Source organism: Nicotiana sylvestris, chromosome 12 (genome assembly GCF_000393655.2).
Source record: "Nicotiana sylvestris chromosome 12, ASM39365v2, whole genome shotgun sequence".
Lineage (NCBI taxonomy): Eukaryota > Viridiplantae > Streptophyta > Magnoliopsida > Solanales > Solanaceae > Nicotiana > Nicotiana sylvestris.
The window spans coordinates 152,987,374-153,004,065 of record NC_091068.1 but is presented as its reverse complement, the minus strand read 5'-3'; the positions used below and the strand labels follow the sequence as shown (position 1 = coordinate 153,004,065).

General features: G+C 35.0%; 3 protein-coding genes across 3 annotated transcripts; all 3 read left to right on the top strand.

Annotated features, from left to right (window-relative positions):
• Positions 1-1,078: 1,078 nt before the first annotated feature.
• LOC138883964 (secreted RxLR effector protein 161-like) lies at positions 1,079-1,729 on the top strand. Its single transcript, XM_070164691.1, has 2 exons — positions 1,079-1,523; positions 1,623-1,729. The coding sequence occupies exons 1-2, from the start codon at positions 1,079-1,081 to the stop codon at positions 1,727-1,729; spliced, it is 552 nt and encodes a 183-aa protein (XP_070020792.1).
• Positions 1,730-4,539: 2,810 nt separating this feature from the next.
• On the top strand, positions 4,540-7,689 carry LOC104244244 (calcium-binding protein CAST-like). Its single transcript, XM_009799631.2, has one exon. It carries the CDS (start codon positions 6,938-6,940, stop codon positions 7,544-7,546), a length of 609 nt encoding a protein of 202 aa, XP_009797933.1. The 5' UTR covers positions 4,540-6,937; the 3' UTR covers positions 7,547-7,689.
• Positions 7,690-13,528: 5,839 nt separating this feature from the next.
• On the top strand, positions 13,529-15,691 carry LOC104244245 (uncharacterized). Its single transcript, XM_009799633.2, has 2 exons — positions 13,529-14,236; positions 14,989-15,691. Exons 1-2 carry the CDS (start codon positions 13,737-13,739, stop codon positions 15,536-15,538), a joined length of 1,050 nt encoding a protein of 349 aa, XP_009797935.1. The 5' UTR covers positions 13,529-13,736; the 3' UTR covers positions 15,539-15,691.
• The last annotated feature ends 1,001 nt before the right edge of the window (positions 15,692-16,692 follow it).

Genomic DNA, 16,692 nt, shown 5'->3' with positions numbered 1-16,692 from the left:
CCCTAGAGGAACCTGTTCATGAACCTGTTCCTCAGCTACAGAACATGGGAGAGACATCTAGCAGAAACCAGTTGGTTGTGAAACCTCACAAGTATCAAAGTTCTCATCCCATTGAGAATATTATTACTGATCCAACATCTAGAGTCAAAACTAGATCACAACTAAAGAATCTCTGTGCTTTTGATGCTTTCCTATCTCTTATTGAACCTAAAAATGTTGCTGAGGCTTTGCAGGATGCAGATTGGGTGAATGCAATGCAGGATGAACTCAACCAATTTGAAAGAAGTCAAGTTTGACATCTAGTTCTAAGACCCAAGGACAGATCAGTCATTGGTACAAAATAGGTCTTCAGAAACAAACTTGATGAAGATGGAATAGTTACAAGAAACAAAGCAAGACTGGTGGTACAAGGATACATCCAAGAGAAGGGCATAGACTATGATGAGACATTTGCTCCAGTTGCAAGACTAGAGGCAATCAAACTCCTCATAGCCTTTGTAGCACACATGGAATTCACTCTTCATCAGATGGATGTCAAAAGTGCCTTCCTGAATGGCTACCTAAAGGAAGAAGTGTTTATGAAACAACCTCCAGGGTTTGAGAGCAAGGAATGTCCTGAGCATGTGTACAAGTTAGACAAGGCTCTCTATGGGCTCAAGCAGGCCCCAAGAGCTTGGTATGAACGACTATCCAAATTCCTACTGGAGCATGGTTACAAAAGAGGTAAAATTGACAGTACCTTATTTTTAAGGGAAAAAGCTAAAGATCTCCTTGTTGTGCAAATATATGTGGATGACATCATATTTGGGGCTACCACTGATAGACTGAGTAAGGACTTTGCAAAACTAATGGGGAGTGAGTTTGAATGAGCATGATGGGTGAGCTTAACTTCTTTTTAGGCTTGCAGATCAAACAAAGTCCAAATGGAACCATGATCCATCAGCAGAAGTATACAAAAGAGCTAATCAAAAAGTTTAAAATGGAGGATTTTAAAGAAATAGACACACCCATTGCAACTGCCACTAAATTAGATATTGATGAACCTGGTTCATCAGTTGATCAAAAGTTGTATATGGGTATGATTGGTTCACTCTTGTATCTTACTGCAAGCAGACCTGACATTGTTTTCAGTGTAGGGCTTTGTGCTCGTTTTCAGACAAATCCAAAAGAGTCCCACTTGACTGCTGTAAATAGGATACTGAGATATCTGAAAGGCACCACTGATCTGTGTCTTTGGTATCCTAAAGGTAGTAATTTTGATCTAGTAGGATATGCTGATACTGATTATGCAGGTTTCTTAGTGGACAGGAAAAACACCTCAGGTATGGCACACTTCCTTGGTTTATGTCTTGTGTCATGGGCTACCAAAAAGCAAAATTTTGTGGCTCTATCTACTACTGAAGCTGAGTATGTTGCTACTGTTTTTTGTTGTGCTCAATTGCTATGGATCAAACAACAGCTGGTAGATTTTGGAATTGAAGTGGGATGTATTCCAATATTCTGTGATAACACTAGTGCTATAAGTATGACAAAGAACCCTGTTCATCATAAGAGGACTAAGCACATAGATGTTAGACACCACTTCTTAAGAGATAACTATGAGAAAGGATTGATTTCAATAGAATTCTGTGCTACTGATAAACAAATAGCTGACATTTTCACTAAAGCACTGAGTAGAGAAAACTTTGAGAGGAACAGGTTGGAATTAGGGATGATTAAGATCACCTAATAGGTCCAATTCAGAATGCACAATATTAAAAAAATGAAATTTTTTTTTGGTTAGGAGTTCTAACTTTGTGTAAATATCTAGATCAATTCTTACTCAGTTTCATACTTTAATAGTATACTCCTGTGACATGTGACTTACTAATCTCTTACAAAGTTTCTTCTATTTTAGCATTTGAGGCATGTTTAAGAGAGTTCTATATAAAGAACCTGGTTCATCAGTATGTGTTCATATGAAAAGCGCAGGTATGTTTTCTATACTCTACACAATTAGAAAGATTATTTTTCCAATCATGAGTAGAAGTCCTACATTCATCAAATTCCCAGAAATTCTATCCGTTGAGCATTGAACCAGTTTCGTTCCCTAGAACTCTAAAAACCGGGATTTTTGCCTAAAATCTAGCGATGCCTAATAATCACTAAGAGACCAAAATTACACCTTGATTAGACTTCTAATTGACCTCTGAAAAAGCTGTCGTTACTGCATTTAATTCTAATCATCTTTAAATATACAACACACCTCTTCTTCATTAGTCCATAACCGTCAAAACTCTTCTCAAGTCCTGATCGCCCTTCTCCTCTCCAAAAATTCCCAAATTTTTCTCAAGAAACAATCCACCATGACTAACCCCCAAGATAATTTTGGCACTCCCCCACCAGTATCCCCTTCTAATACATCCTCATCTACACCCCCCTAGTGAAACCCCAAAACCTAGGTTTCGTAGGCAGAAAATGTTGGCCAGAAAAACTGTAGCTTTTGGAGCTCTAAGAAAAGTTCTAAATGAGAAATTGAAGGCTAGCCAGAGGAAGGAAAGTCCTACTCAAGAATCTGACTCAAGCTCTGAGTCTGAAGCTTTTATTTCTGCCAGCGAAGGTGAAGAACATGGGTCTTCTGACACTGACAAGATTCAAGAAATCCCTGGTGAGGTAAGTTCTTGTGTGGTATTCTCTACTGTGGTTCAAAATGTAGAAAATAGGTTTGTCTTGGTTGGTCCTGTCAAAGATGTAAAGGGGCTGAATCTAGTAGAAGTGGAGGTAACAAAAAAGAAAAAGAGAGAGGGAGCAAGTGGTGATGAGAGGGGAAACGGGAAAGAAAAAGTTCTGGCTATCTGTGGAGGTGTTGAAGAAGGTGGCAACAAGTCAGGGGGAAGTGGTTATGGGGAGGCGGTTGAAGGGCTTGTGCATCTAAGCAAGCAACAAGATGAACCTGGTTCATCTGCTGAGGAAACACTGGCTGATCTTCTGAAGAGGGTTGGTGCCAGTTATGATCCAAAAAAGCGTAAAGCTTCCACACAAAAGGCTCCAACTGCTTCCAAGCCAACAAAGAAAAGCAAAATGTCATCCCCAAAACCTATTGTACCTTCAGTACCTAAGGGAAGAGCTACTAGAAGCGGGGTCAAACAAAGTGAAGCTGAGTTACAGAAAGCTCTGGAAGAAAGCAAGAAGAAAAAGAAGGAGAAGGGAAAAGCAAAGGTTGTGGAGAGTTCTGAGGTTGCAGAAGAAGAAGAAGAGGAGATGGAACTGGTCCATCAAAAAAGGGGAATAACTGTGGAGGTTCCTACACACAAACCAAAAAGGGCCAAGACTTCTTCCAAGAAGTCTTCCTCTGAACCTGTATTTGTTGAACCCTCTTTAGCCAAAAGAACCAGATCTGCAGTGAAAGGTAAGCAGGTAAAAATTACTGAGGAAGAAGAAGAATGGAGTGGAGAAGAAGAAGAAGAGGAATCTGAAAAGGAACAAGATAGGTTTGCCATCTTTGGCAGAAGAAATTTTTTGAAAGGAAGACTGCTGAGAGACCTGGATGAGCCAGGAATGAGAAGACTGGTGGATGCCTTAGCTGCACAAGGTTGGAAGGACATGGTCCTTGAAATGGATGGGAGGCTGGCTAGGAAAGAATTGATTGAGTTTATGGCCAATGCCACAGTGAAGAATGGGATAGTCACCAGTCTGGTGAAAGGAGTAAGGGTGCAGTTTGATGCACTCAAATTGGGTAAGATTCTAGACATACATAGTGAGGGGTATGATAATTATACAAGGCAAAGGTGGCCATGTGTAGATTCTCTCCCTACTGCTCTTCAAATCACTAGAAATTTTTGTGATGCCGCAACTGCTGAAGATATGCCTGAAGCCAGGTTTGTGCAGAAAAGTGAGATGAGGCCTGAGCACAAGGTCTTGTTTGAATTTGTTAACAAGTGTCTGCTGCCCAGACAGGAGAGGAGGCACACTGTCAACTACATGGACCTGGTTCTTATGGAGTGCCTTGTGAGAGGAATGCAAATCAATTGGCCTGCCTTTATTGTCAAATTACTGGACAGGGTCATAAATGGCTCCAAGGCTCATGCCACCCCATATGGGTTCATATTAACTACTGTTCTGGACAGGCTGAATGTGCCTTTGAAGAAATGGGAGATGGCATCAAGCAAGGAACGTTTTGGCATCAAGACTCTTATGGCTTGTGACTATCCAGTCAATGCCACCCCAGTTGAACCTGGTTCATCTCTGAAGACACATGTGAATAGCAAGATTATGGCTTTGGTTCAAGTGTGTGGATCTAAGGATGCTGAAATTGCTAGGTTCCAGGCTCATGTAGCTGAACTGGAAACTGAAAGAGATGGATTTAGAACTAAGCTAGCAAAAGAAAAGGAGAAGAGTGATGGGATGCTTCAGAATATGCTCAACCTTCTCCAAACCCAACCCTCTAGTTCCTCCAAGCCTTAGGATGTCCAGTTGTTGTCTTCTGAACCAGTCTAGTACCCCTAGTGACCTAGATTAGGGACTTTTTCTGTTTTTTTTGCTCATGTTTTGGAAGTTTTTCTTTCTTTTTGTGGTTTGTTGATGGAAACATATCTTATCAATAACAACTGTTGTTTCTCTTGTTCTATGAAGATTTTGATCTTAATAGTTTGAATATGTTTGTTGATTATTGATGATTTCATCCATGTTTTCACTTGCAGTTGCCCAAGTGGCCATGAGTAATTACTAAAATCTAGGATTCACAATGTATGCAACTTTTTGATGATGCCAAAAGGGGGAAGAGATATTGCGCTTTACTCTTTATTTTGAATAATGTGATATTTATAACCTAACTAAACCTGGTCCTTGATGATAAGTTAAAATTCTAAGTTAATGTGTTGATGGTCAAGCTGAGTTCTTACAGGTTCTTTGATTAGTAAAAGCACAGAGTTTGTCATCATCAAAAAGGGGGAATTTGTTGGCCCAAGTTCAGGTGAAGTTTTGAAGAATGACAAATGAACTCAGTCATGGACCATGTCCATCATGTGAGGCACAGTATTTATTAACCTAGACATGTAAGATACACGTGAATGAGATAAGTCTCAGTGATCAAGCAGCAATATCTCCTGAACTGATCGAAAAGGTTGCATATTGGATGAGGAGAGAAAGTCTCCTTATGGGAAGAGGACACAATCCGGATAAAGGATAGGGCTGGAGTTTGTATTGTACAAGGACTCAACTTCGATGGAAGATCAACAATTGAGTCTCAATGAAACTCTGATTAATAACTCATTAAATAACAGTGATTATTCTCTTTTACAGGTGTTGCACATATGCAGAAGTTAAACTAAATTGAAGCAAACGAGCAAGGCAATTTTGCGAGCAATTTATGTGAGATTTAAGTGTGCACACCTGAAGCTACTTGAACGAGATAGAGGAACCAGTTCCCTTGTGTTTATTCTTATTCTAGTTCAATTGTAGTAGGTGGTTTAAAGTTGTACCTTTTTAGCTTTCATAGAAGCATTTGTAATAGGTACTTTGAGTGTTCAAGTTATAGGCTAACTTGAAGGTGTCGCAACAGTTGAGGTTGTGTGCTACACAGGGATTAGAGTTAATCCTTAGGTTTACAAAGAGGTTTTGTAAATGCTGTTTTGGCTCAGTGATTTTAGTGGATGTTTGAGAAAATCCTACTGAGTAATAGGTCGTGGTTTTTTCACCTTTTGAGCCAGGTGTTTTCCCCGTAAAAATCTCTGTGTTCTTTATTTTCTGTACTTTTAATTCCGCAATAGTAGTAGTTAGAACAGCTAGAAGAATCAGGTTCTTCTAGGTCGAAAAATTAGGTACCACTCAAATCACCTCTCTCTTGTGTGGTATTGACGTTTAGAACATCACCTTATTTCTTATTTTCAAAGATATAGAGAAGAAGAGTTCACAACTGCTATGATTTCTGCTAAGGAAATTGCATCTCAGATGAATATAGATCCTGAATTTCGTAAAAAAACATGTAATATATAGAAAAAAATAATTTGATGAGAATGTTGATAATGAAACCACAAAGTCTCTTGAAGAATCTTTTAGAATAGATTACTTTTTGTATATAGTAGACCAAGACATTCTTTCGCTTCAAAATAGATTTGAACAATTCGAAGCGTATGAACGTATTTTTGGTTTTCTGTTTAGTGGTAAAAATTAAAGTCATTACATGATGAGAATTTGAAATTTTTTTGCCTTATCCTTGAAATGTCTTTAAGACATAATAGTCACTCTGATATTAACGGTCTAGACTTATTTTCTGAATTAAAAGTATTGAGGGAAATAGTACAAGTAGAAGATAATACTCTAGTCAACATACTCAATCAGATAAAAAGATTTGATTCTTTTCCAAATGTCTATATTGCTTATAGAATAATGTTAACAGTTCCTGTAACAGTTGCCTCTGTGAAAAGAAGATTTTCAAAATTAAAATTGATAAAATCCTATCTAAGATCAACTATGTCTCAAGAGAGATTAAATGGATTAACCATTTATCAATTGAAAAAGAATTGTTAGAGGAAATAGATTATAAAAAGATTATTAATAACTTAGCAACTCAAAAAGCTAGAAAAGTAGCCTTTAAATAAAAAATATATAATTTTTTTAGAGGAACTTAAGCCCCTATACAGTTTGGAACCTGTTAACAAATGATGGGTTGAGAAGAAGTTTACTGGGCTGTAGGACAAAAACATGGTGGTTGAACCAAAGACTTTGTACGCGCTATTGCAGACTCGGACAGGTCAAATGCGCGGTATCTTAATTTTCCCCCACTTTTTAATTTTAATTTTAATTTTAATTTTAAAACCCGCCAGCCATCCACGATCCATTCATAATTTTCTCACCTGTCAAACCCATTCCTAAATTTTCCTACTGCTACTATATTTATTCAAATCTTCTCAGTATAGTATAGTTCATAGAAATCTTTCACAGAGAGAGAGAGAAACCGATGGGATCAGTAGGTGACAATAATGGAGTACAGGACGAGTGTAAACAGAGCCTTACCAGAGGCAAACTTAAGTCTTCTTCCTCATCGTCGTTCCGGCTTCGAAGTCCGAGCCTCAATTCAATTCGTCTTCGTCGGATCTTCGACGTGTTTGACAGAAACCATGACAGTTTGATCAGCGTTGACGAACTTAGTCAAGCGGTTAATTTGCTAGGGTTAGATGCCGATCAATCGGAAATTGAATCAATGGTGAGATCATACATCAAGTCCGGAAACAACGGCCTTAGATTCGAAGATTTCGAGGCTCTACATCGCTCACTCGACGATGTTTTTTTCGGGTCAAAATATGAAGATAAGATCGGATTGGATCAGGATCCGGATCAGGACGAAGTGGATCTGAAGGATGCGTTTAACGTGTTTGATGAGAACGGCGACGGTTTTATATCGGCGAAGGAATTACAGGCTGTACTAGAGAAACTGGGATTGCCTGAAGGAAACGAAATTGATAGAGTGGAGATGATGATTTCATCAGTTGACAAAGATCACGATGGCCAAGTTGATTTCGTTGAATTCAAGGATATGATGCGCACTGTTATTGTTCCTTCTTCATAATGTTTAGTGAAATTCCCGGCGACTGATCCACCGTAGGTCCGTCGAGCGCCACCCGTTGTTTACCTGCTTCTTGTATTTCGTTATCATGTACCGGACATAGTCATTATAATGTGAAAATTATGCATTGTCTGCCGATTTGTCAATTCAGCTTTTATTCCTTAAACTTTTACAATCATAAATTTCAAAATATTTTTTTTTTTTAAATTTTGTGCTGAATCAAACTATCTCATGTAAACAACACGTAACACCGAAGGTCAGCTTCGGCTTTCACATGAGAAGCGCCAGGTTCATTGAAATTTTACTTTGAGGTGCCACTCAAGCTTAGAGTATAGCAATCCAAATTATAAGGGGCTTAAACTCGTTCTTTTCTTCTCTCTTTTTGTTGAATATGAAAATAATATTTCTATGGTGGTGGATTTGGGTGAGAAGGAGTCTGAGATCTTTTGCTTGAAAATGGTGGGTGATTGTTATGTTTTTTTGAAAATGAAATGAAAATTTATTGTTTTTGGGTGAAAATGGAAGTTTTTTTTGGTGTTTATCACTTTGGTGGTTGAAAATTTAAGGTTTCTGACTTTGCTTTAACGGGATTTTCCGACGACTAAGATGAAGAAGATGAAGTATCGTTTTTAAGTGTTCCTTTTATTTTAAATTGATGACACGTATCAGAATCTTATTGGTGCGTGGTATACACTTGTTGAGAAAAAGTGGTCAAATACTAAAGTGGTGTGTATTAGACACACTATTAAAAGGTTGAGTGTGTAATATTATTTTCCCCCACATAAAGTGTGTAACAGGGATTTGGTCGATAGTTCAGGTGCCAACTTATGTATTTAGCCCGTTTAAATATTATATAAACTTTGTTTCAAACAATTTAAAAATTCTACATCTGAATTTATCGTCAAATCAAAAAGTTTCACCCTAAAAACTCTAGCTTCGCGCAATTGGGACAAAGGGACTAGTAAATAGTACTCCCTCCATTCACTTTTACTTGTCCACTATACTAAGAATACATTTTCACTTTTTCTTGTCCATTTTAACAAATCAAGAGAAAGACAATTTCTTTTTCTTGTTTTACCTTTATCATTAATTACTCATCTCCAAAATTATTCCCTTAGACTTTTTGAAATGTAATCATTGTATAGGGTAAAATATGCTCATATTAAATGATCGCATGATAAAACGACATGTGGAACCGAAGACAAAAATCGACTAGGTCCGAAGGCAACGATCTTGTTTGTTCCCAAAGAGAGTGGTGTTCATGAAGGCGAAATAAATGTATGTCACATGGTAGCATTTAATGGAGACTATATTATAGCATTAAGTACATAGTCTGTTACAAAGAATATGGCATTCACTGGTTGTCGTTACACATTCATAATGGTCATTATATTATCATTTAAGAAGGGCTTGATCCTAGGACCTTGTTCCCTAGACACTATTATAAATAGAAAACTCAACAACCAATGTAACTCGATGACTTTTCTGACAAGCTAACACTATACTTTGCTCAAAAGCTTAATACTATTTTATCCTCTTGCTTATTAATATTGTTCTTACCGCCTCCGGAAGCTCCGCTCTCAGAACCGAGATCTTTGCTGTTTTATTTCGATTTCAAGGCTAAGTCTTACATTCTTGTTTAATTCATTGATCATTTTAGGATCAGACCGATTCAGTTGTCTATAAACCACGTATAAATTCAATTGTACCATTTTACGGGTAAACAATCATTATTAGGGTTTATAAGATAAAATATGTACTACAATTATTATTCTATAAAGGGCGTGAAAAATTCAAAGTGGACAAGTGAACGAACCAAATAGATAACAATCAAAACTATAGCAAACCTCATAATCCTCCATCCACCCAAAGGGCATAATAAAAAGTAACTATTCAACAAGAGGGTGTGTATCTAGATTTTTTTTTTTCCAACGAGTATCCAGATCTATTAATAAAGCATTATTTTTTCTTTTTGTTTTTGAGAGATGACACTCTCCGACTATATATTTGGAACTTAGAAAGTCTATCAAAAACAAAAGGAGATCAAGAAAGAGTTGTGCAGCAAAAATGAGAGGAATAAAAAGAGAATACATGACTTACGGCTTCAACATGTACAAAATGCAATATCTTCCTTCCAATGCGCGCGTCATTCAACACACACACACACACAAAAGTGTTAATAGTAATTAAATTCTTAAATGTTGTAATTAAATTTGTAAATGTCGTAATTAAATTTTTAAATGTTGTAGGTCCACACCGGTAGGCGGTAGCTAGAAGGGCCTTGTCAAGAGGAGGAAAAGAATGCGATGAATCTAGAGGAAATAACACATAATGCCTATCAAGGCCAACGTAATTACCCGGTGTTGCCCACTTGAAAATTAATTACAATTCCTACCTATACAATACAAACTTATTACCGGACAACTCAATTTCCTATTTCCCCCTTAATTTGCTTTACCCCACGTGAGGGGCATGTGGAAAATGCAAATCTATTCCCCTTTTTATTTTATTATATGACTTGAATAATATTACCTTTGACTAACTCTTTGTCTATGATATGTATTTTGACTGTAGAAATATATAGTAATAATTATTTGAAAAATAAAAATGAAATAGGATATTCGCAGTGAGAAAAATGGACAAGAGGAATAAGTTGATCAGAGAAACTCTCGATTGTCGTGCATACCACAATTTCAAAAGGATTGTCCTGAATTTTTGTCCGTAATTTCAATAAATAAATAATAATATTTATTAACACTAATGGAATTCCATGGAGGTATTATTCATTGCATAAGCTCTCATTGAGTTAATTAGATTATGTGACAACTGATATTATTTCAGTTTAATAATTGAATTTAAAAAAAAATAAACTCTTTACGTACAATTGTATACTATGTCGGTATAGCTATATACTATGTTGGTATCATATGTTAGTTGGAACATTTTTTGATTGTATTAGTTATATTTAGTTGTTGCACTATTTGATTTTTCTTTAGTAACAGTAGAATAGTACAATATCTTGAATTTTTTTTAATTTTCTTTTATACATGTGTATTATGTAATCATTTTGATTTTTTTCTTTATGTGTTTGTTTTATATAATAGTATTATAATACAATATCTTGAAATATATTCTTATATTAATATGTGGTACAATATTTTTTTATTTTTCTTTTTATGCATGTGTATTATGTAATAGTAGTATAGCCATATATAGTTTTCTAGAATTAATTAGTAGAACTGTATACCCTATTGGTATAATTATATGTCATATTGGTATCATATGGTAGTTGGGGTATTCTTTGGTTGTTTTAGCTGCATTTTTAAGTGAATTCTATTCTGAAATGATTTATATGATCATATTTTGCGTTGTTGGATTTTCTTGTATCTATGGACATAGATTTTGCATATTATGTAATAGTTTTTATAGTTATATGCAGTTATTGGAACGACCCCGTACAACTATATACCCTATTAGTATAGTTATATACTATATGGTATCATATACTAGTTGAGTCATTTTTTGGTTGTATTAGCTGCATTTAATTGGTACACTATTTAATTTTCTTTTAATAATAGTAATATTGTACAATATCTTGAAATACTTTATTATATTAATATATGGTACACTATTTTTTTATTTTTCTCTTTATGCATGTGTGTTATATAATAGTAGTATAGTCATACAATTGCCGGAAATTAACCAGTAAAGTTGTATACCATGTTGGTATAGTTATATACCATATTGGTATCATATGGTAGTTTGAACATTTTTTTGGTTGTTTTAGCTGCATTTTTAAGTGATTACTATTCTGAAATTATTTATATGAACATGATTTGCAGTACTGAAATTTTTTGTGCCGACGAACATAGATTATGTGTATTATGTAATAGTTTTTATAATTATAGATAATTATTGGAACGACCCCATACAACTATATACCCTATTAACATACGGAATGAGCAAGTTGCTTTGCGAATATTTAGTTGCGAGCATGTAATTTCTCATACTTTTATTGCATCCTTAATATTTTGGTACATTAGTATAGTCGCAGATAGTTGTAGCAATATTCTAGAGCAATCATATACTCTGTTGGTATACATGTATACCATATTGGTATCATATGGTTCTAGAAGTCTTTTTTGCTACTTGTACTTTTATTGCATTTTCCAATGTTTTGTTATCATTTCTATTCTAACTAGTGTATATGAAGATTTGGTGGCCGTAGATTATATTTTCTTGCTCCATAACTGGTTGTATTACTGCTAATGGTAGAGTATGTACTGATATTTATAGGGAAGGAGATCAAGATTTGCATGACAATCACGTGTTGATTCTTAAAAGCTGATTATGTAATTTATGGTGCTCAGCAGCAATCAATGTGATATTCAGTGAATTAGATCAAGTGACAACTGATATTATTTCAATTTAATAACAGAATTTTAAAAATGAAAAAAAAAAGACAAAAGGTATATTATACTAGTTATATTTAAAAAAGTGAACAAATATTTATTATATCAGTTATTTTTTCTTATTATATAAAAAAGAATAATAAAAAATAGTGAAAATAGTAAATGAAATTAGATTATGAAGAGAAAAGAATATAAAAAAAATAAGTTAAATGAAATTAGAAAAGGAAAAAGAAAATAAGAAAACGAGAAAAAAGAAAAGGAGAAAAAAAGAAAAAAAGGAAAAAAAAAAGAAGAAGCATAGAAATAAAAAAAATTGAAGAAAAAAGAAAAAATTTCCCACAAAAACTATTATGGGTAGGAAATGTAATTAGTTTGATGAGTAGAAAAATAAATGGGTAGGCAAGGGTAAATAGTTTTGTTTTAGTGGGTAGCTGTGTCATTCACCCATGAATCTAGGGTTGTTGCTTCATGACTTGGACCAATATCCCACCGATATTATAGCCATCACGCAAATGTGAAACTAAATTTAAAGTTTATTAATTCTGACCAAACTCGTATTGTATCTATTGCTATAGCTTAGCCCCTAAAATTAGGCATGGAAAAGAGGAGATTTGATTAATTTATAGTGGAAAAACAAATGAAGAGTGATTGCTACTATTATACATTCTTGTTTCCTTTAGTCCAAAAAAATCCACTGGTTTTCAGGGCCATTCAACTATAGGTTCCAATGAATCATGAATTAGTAATGTTTAACTAGTAGTGATAGTAATAAACTAACCTGGCAGAAATGTTGTTATTGGAAGTTCTAGATGGTCAAATGCCTGTTTTAGTCTTTATCAGTCCACATTAGAAAACCCCTTCAACTTAGAAAATTACAAACACATACGCCAAGTAAAATAAAAGATAAAAAAAACATGATCAAACTACTTTTATTTATCATATTAACCATTCCATATAGCAACTATATCTGGCAGCTGGATATAATACTATAACAATACATATATGTGTGTTACGTTATATTTTTCTTGCGCCGCCCGTCGTCGGTGAAGAGTCCATTTGAGCCCAATTACAGAGAACAATAGCTAGACATTTTAAAAAAAAAAGACAGCATGCATAAAGTATCTCGTATTCACGTACGGTCCGAAAAGGACTACATTCAGAGGCGGATGCAGGATTTAAGTTCTATGGATTCAACTTTGAAGGTTTTTTGTCCTGACCTCACTTATGAGATTATACTGGATGTTGTTGTTGGGTTCAACCCCGAAGGTGTTTTGCCATGAACCCATTGTATCTTTAAAATTATGATGAGTTCAAACCTATTATTTGCGATAATTTTAATAAATTTTTACACATAATTTTATACTGTATCGAAAATATTGGGTTTAGTTGAAATTGGTATTGTAAGGGGTGTGATATATAGACAGTTTATCCTAATGCAATCATTAATAGTTGCTTTCACGGTTCGAACTTATAACCTATAGATCACACATACAATTTTACCATTGCGCCAAGACTCTCTTTCTGAACATCTTGGGAAATCAGAGAAGTATAAGTAGTAAGGATACTTCATATTCCATTTTACACCTAATTAATTAAGAGATCTGTCGGTGACACTTTACCACATGCTCGCAACTCATGACTCTTCATCAACCTATATCTTTTTTGGTACCATCCAAATATTCTGATTCGTCCTCATACAACTAATTTGTCTACATGCAAGACAACGTCGATCTTGATAGTAATTTAAAAGAGAGTATATTGCTATTTGGGCATCAGTTATCATGATCAAAAGCACAGAACTGGACCAAAGAAAGAGTTTTTCTTTTAGTTCTTTTGACTTCAACTCATCTCATGGCCTCTTCTCTTCTGATGATGATATCAGTCAAGGTTATGATGCTAGTAATTATGTTATGTATGATTCAGACGACGGCGACGGCGACGGCGCGTACATTGAAATAAACCTTAATCCTCTGCCAACAAAAACAACAGTAGTTGATAAAGAGGAGAAGGAAACTCCAGAGGTGGAGTTACGCATATCTTTTTCAGCTGGAATTTCCTCAACTGTGACAACAACATGTTCATTATCAGCTGCTGAAACGTCATGTAGTACAACACAACATGCACAGGGAACAACTAATAAGGCGAGGTTAGGCCTTTTTGTATCCTTGACTCGCATTGTGAACGCGTTCATGGCATCCTCGGTCAAGAACTTGAATTCACTGAGGGTAGAAAAAGCTAATTTTGACCATGAATCGAATTGCACGGAGATGTTAAGCAACAGGTGAATCTTTTTGACCTTGTCAAAATTATGCTGCTTCTTTAATACCTATTCAAACTTCTTTATTTATTTAATTTAAAGTCTATGGTTTAGTAGAAGAAACAAAAAAAAAAGAAGACTTTTTCCCTTTGTTTTTGGCAAGTGGGCGTATCGCGTATCCTGGTCAATGGTCTGCCTTAAAGAGTTTTACTATATATGCTTGTGAAAATGCTTAAAGAGTTTTAAGTACTATAATGCTTGTGAAAAATGTATATTTACCTAATTAGATAACTTAATTATATGGTAATTAATTGCATGTAAATTAATATTATTGTCAGTGTAATTAACTTATATATTTAAAATCAACTAATATTCTGGTAACCTTGATTAGAAGAGAGAAAAAAAATAACTTGCTAAACCTATTAATATACACTAAGCTAGCATTTGGACATAGATTTGGTTGAAATTTGAAAAAATATATTTTTGAAGATGAGATGAAAAATGGTTTTTGAGAGTTAAAATTGTGTTTGGACATGTATTTTACTTGAAAAGAATTTGAAGTTTTTTGAGTAGAAAACTTCAAAAACTACTCTAGAGCTGTTTTGGGATTTGAAGATTTGTTTTCAAACTTAACCAAAATTAATTAAAATTTATAAACAAACAAATATTTGAAAACAAATTTTTTTTATTTAAAAAGCTCCCAAATTTTATGGCCAAACAGGAGCTAAAAGTTCTTGTCACTAATGGATTAATTAACTTGATGTTATATTCTGCAGGAAAGATCGTACGATGGTCACTTCAAAGCCAAATGGAATTATGAACTTTATTATAAAATTCAAATACAGAAATATTCCATCAATGCTATTTTCAATGGTGACACCCAAAGCCAAAAGGGAACAAATGCCGGCCAGACAACCTTTACTACAGCGAGGCAGCAGCACATGCAACGAAAATCCAACAAATGACACTATGAAACTGAAAACTCGCAATCATTCAGATCTTAATTATCAAGATCTAACCCGCGACAAATCAACAACATCTGTCGCGGGCATAATAAACCTTAAGGCAATGAGAGGAGTATTAGATTCACTCGTCAGGACGAGTCGTTATTACACAAGTGCAAGAACAAGGACATCATTTGCCCATAAGAATAGTAAAAGTAAAAGCTGCCCTAATTCTATTAAGTCGTCACCTATGCATAGCAACAACAATGGTTATGATGATGAAGTTAGAAGGTTTTATTTGAGGGATAATTCTGTTCAGGCAGCCATTGCTCATTGTAAGAAATCATTTGGCGCTCCAGTTGACTTTGAATTTCATCGTTAAACGTTCAATCCTCTAGCCTCTTATTAGTTCTTATTTTCTATAGTTTATTCTTGTAAATTATAAATAGTTTAGGCCATGTTAAATCCATAGTCAAAGTGATTGGGTATTTCTTTACCTTTTTCTATTGAGAAAGAAACGAGTCCTTCTTACTTCTGTCAGTGGTGCAAACGAGTCTTTTTTTTTTGGTTGTCAAAATAGCACGGGCTAGCCAATTTTCGAACTGATATTTGAAAAATAGCTAGCGTTTACAAAGTCATTGAAAAATAATCACTATTTTGTTGTACAAGGCAAGTTCTAACATAATATACTGGAAATTGGTGCACATATATATGAACTTCCAGCATATTATGCTGCACTAGTATATAGGGATGGCAAATGAGGTAGGGCAGGGCGGGGCAGGGCAGAGCAAACTCCAAACGGAGCAGGGTAGGGGAATTTTAAAATAGGGCAGGGCGGGGCAGGGTAGGGTAAAACTTAAATTTTGAAAAACTTTAATGGGGCAGGGCAGGTTTGGGTTTGGTTTGCTGGCCAAAATATGGGCCATTAACGGGATGCCTCTATATAGCATATATGGGCTATTACCATTTGATTCGGACGCTTAAGTTTTCCTACTGACTACTGTTATGTATGGTTATGACTTGGTTAATATTTCATTACTTTAAAATTAATTCAAACACTTTTAAATATATCTTTATATTTTTTAGACTAATATTTTTAGAAAATAAACCAAAATGCAAGAGTTTCAATCATCACAACTCAATTGTATATATCTAGAACAAGATGGCCAGTGTCGCAAAACAACTGCCAGGGATTAAGTTTTTATTTCTAATTTATTATGCTCTTTATAAGTAAAATGAAGAAAAAAGGATGCCACGGAAGATTTAACTACAAATCTATTCTAGTTTCTTATATCTAGAAAGGGATAAAACACAGCAAAGTGTGATAAAAAAAAAAGAAAAAGAAAAATGGATAGGATAGAAAAAACAAAAACTTAAATGGGGCAGGGCAAGGCAGGGCTTAACGGGGTAGGGCGGGGCAGGGCAATTTTTTAAAAAAATTCTAAATGGGGCAGGGCAGGGCGGGTCAAAATCTTAGCGGGTCAAGGCTTGCCCTGCCCCGCCCTGCCCTACCCCATTTGCCATCCCTACTAGTAT

Coding starts and splice junctions, on each gene's coding strand:
- LOC138883964 (XM_070164691.1), top strand. CDS start 1,079: ATGATTGGTTCACTCTTGTATCTTACTGCAAGCAGACCTGACATTGTT. Junction 1,524..1,622: donor TGATAACACTAGTGCTATAA/GTATGACAAAGA, acceptor TGATTTCAATAG/AATTCTGTGCTACTGATAAA.
- LOC104244244 (XM_009799631.2), top strand. CDS start 6,938: ATGGGATCAGTAGGTGACAATAATGGAGTACAGGACGAGTGTAAACAG.
- LOC104244245 (XM_009799633.2), top strand. CDS start 13,737: ATGATCAAAAGCACAGAACTGGACCAAAGAAAGAGTTTTTCTTTTAGT. Junction 14,237..14,988: donor ACGGAGATGTTAAGCAACAG/GTGAATCTTTTT, acceptor TATATTCTGCAG/GAAAGATCGTACGATGGTCA.